The sequence below is a fragment of the Penaeus monodon genome, chromosome 32, assembly GCF_015228065.2.
Source record: "Penaeus monodon isolate SGIC_2016 chromosome 32, NSTDA_Pmon_1, whole genome shotgun sequence".
In the NCBI taxonomy this organism is placed as follows: domain Eukaryota; kingdom Metazoa; phylum Arthropoda; class Malacostraca; order Decapoda; family Penaeidae; genus Penaeus; species Penaeus monodon.
The window spans coordinates 35284336-35285175 of NC_051417.1; the positions used below are offsets into that span (position 1 = coordinate 35284336).

The 840-nt window shown below is 39.3% G+C and overlaps 1 protein-coding gene across 1 annotated transcript in view; it reads left to right on the forward strand.

Moving 5' to 3' along the window:
• LOC119593653 (neuralized-like protein 4) overlaps nt 1–840 on the forward strand; it is a 43428-nt gene that overhangs the window by 10753 nt on the left and 31835 nt on the right. Inside the window, 1 exon segment of the mRNA XM_037942604.1 lies at nt 367–567. Within this exon segment, the coding sequence (XP_037798532.1) occupies nt 367–567 (201 nt within the window).

The following is an 840-nucleotide window of genomic DNA, read 5'->3' on the forward strand; positions in this document are numbered from 1 at the left end:
TTGGTTGTTACTGGTTGCGGCAGCTTGTATTATTTTGTCCGTATGGAGGCAGGATTGCCAGAAAAGATTTAAATGGACTGTTAGGACATGTTATGGAGTGGGTTGCCAGGGGACCAGGGAGCAGTTGGTTAGATGTTGGTAATTAATTGGATCTGTGTGTGGCTCCTGGATGAAATTGCAGCATTTTTCATGAGTGCAAATATTGATTTTCATTAGCTTTGCATAATTATGATCTATGTTATTTTGATCATTCACAACAATAACTGGAACAAGATTTGTTGGAAGTTATGGTGATATTAACCCACCTTGCCCTTGCGAATGTTTTCAGTTATTCTTACGTGAAATTTTAACCTTGCCATTTCCCAGATACGAATTGATCGTCTAGTGGACAAGTGGTCAGGCAGCATTGAGGTAGGGATTACAACACACAATCCCAACGTCTTGGACTTTCCGGCCACAATGACAAATATGCGCTCAGGGACTACAATGATGAGTGGGACCGGCATACTCACCAACGGCAAAGGAACGCACAGGGAATACGGAGAGTTCAACCTTGATGAGTTAAAGGTCAGTGGCTCTCAGTGGCTGTAAGTGTTATGTGGCTTTGAACATCGCGTCTAATGAGATTTGTGGAAAAGGCAAGTTCTTAGGTTTCAGGGATTTTTATTAATGATGCTTTTGTAATAATGTAGGGTACATGTGAAATATTTTATGTCTTCTTTATGATGAATGATGTAATTCTAGGTGAGATTCTGCCTTTTAATCAGAAGATAGAATAATGTACATTATGAGGAAGAAGCTTGGGATAAACAATTTTTTTTTTTTTAACTAGATCCAGCA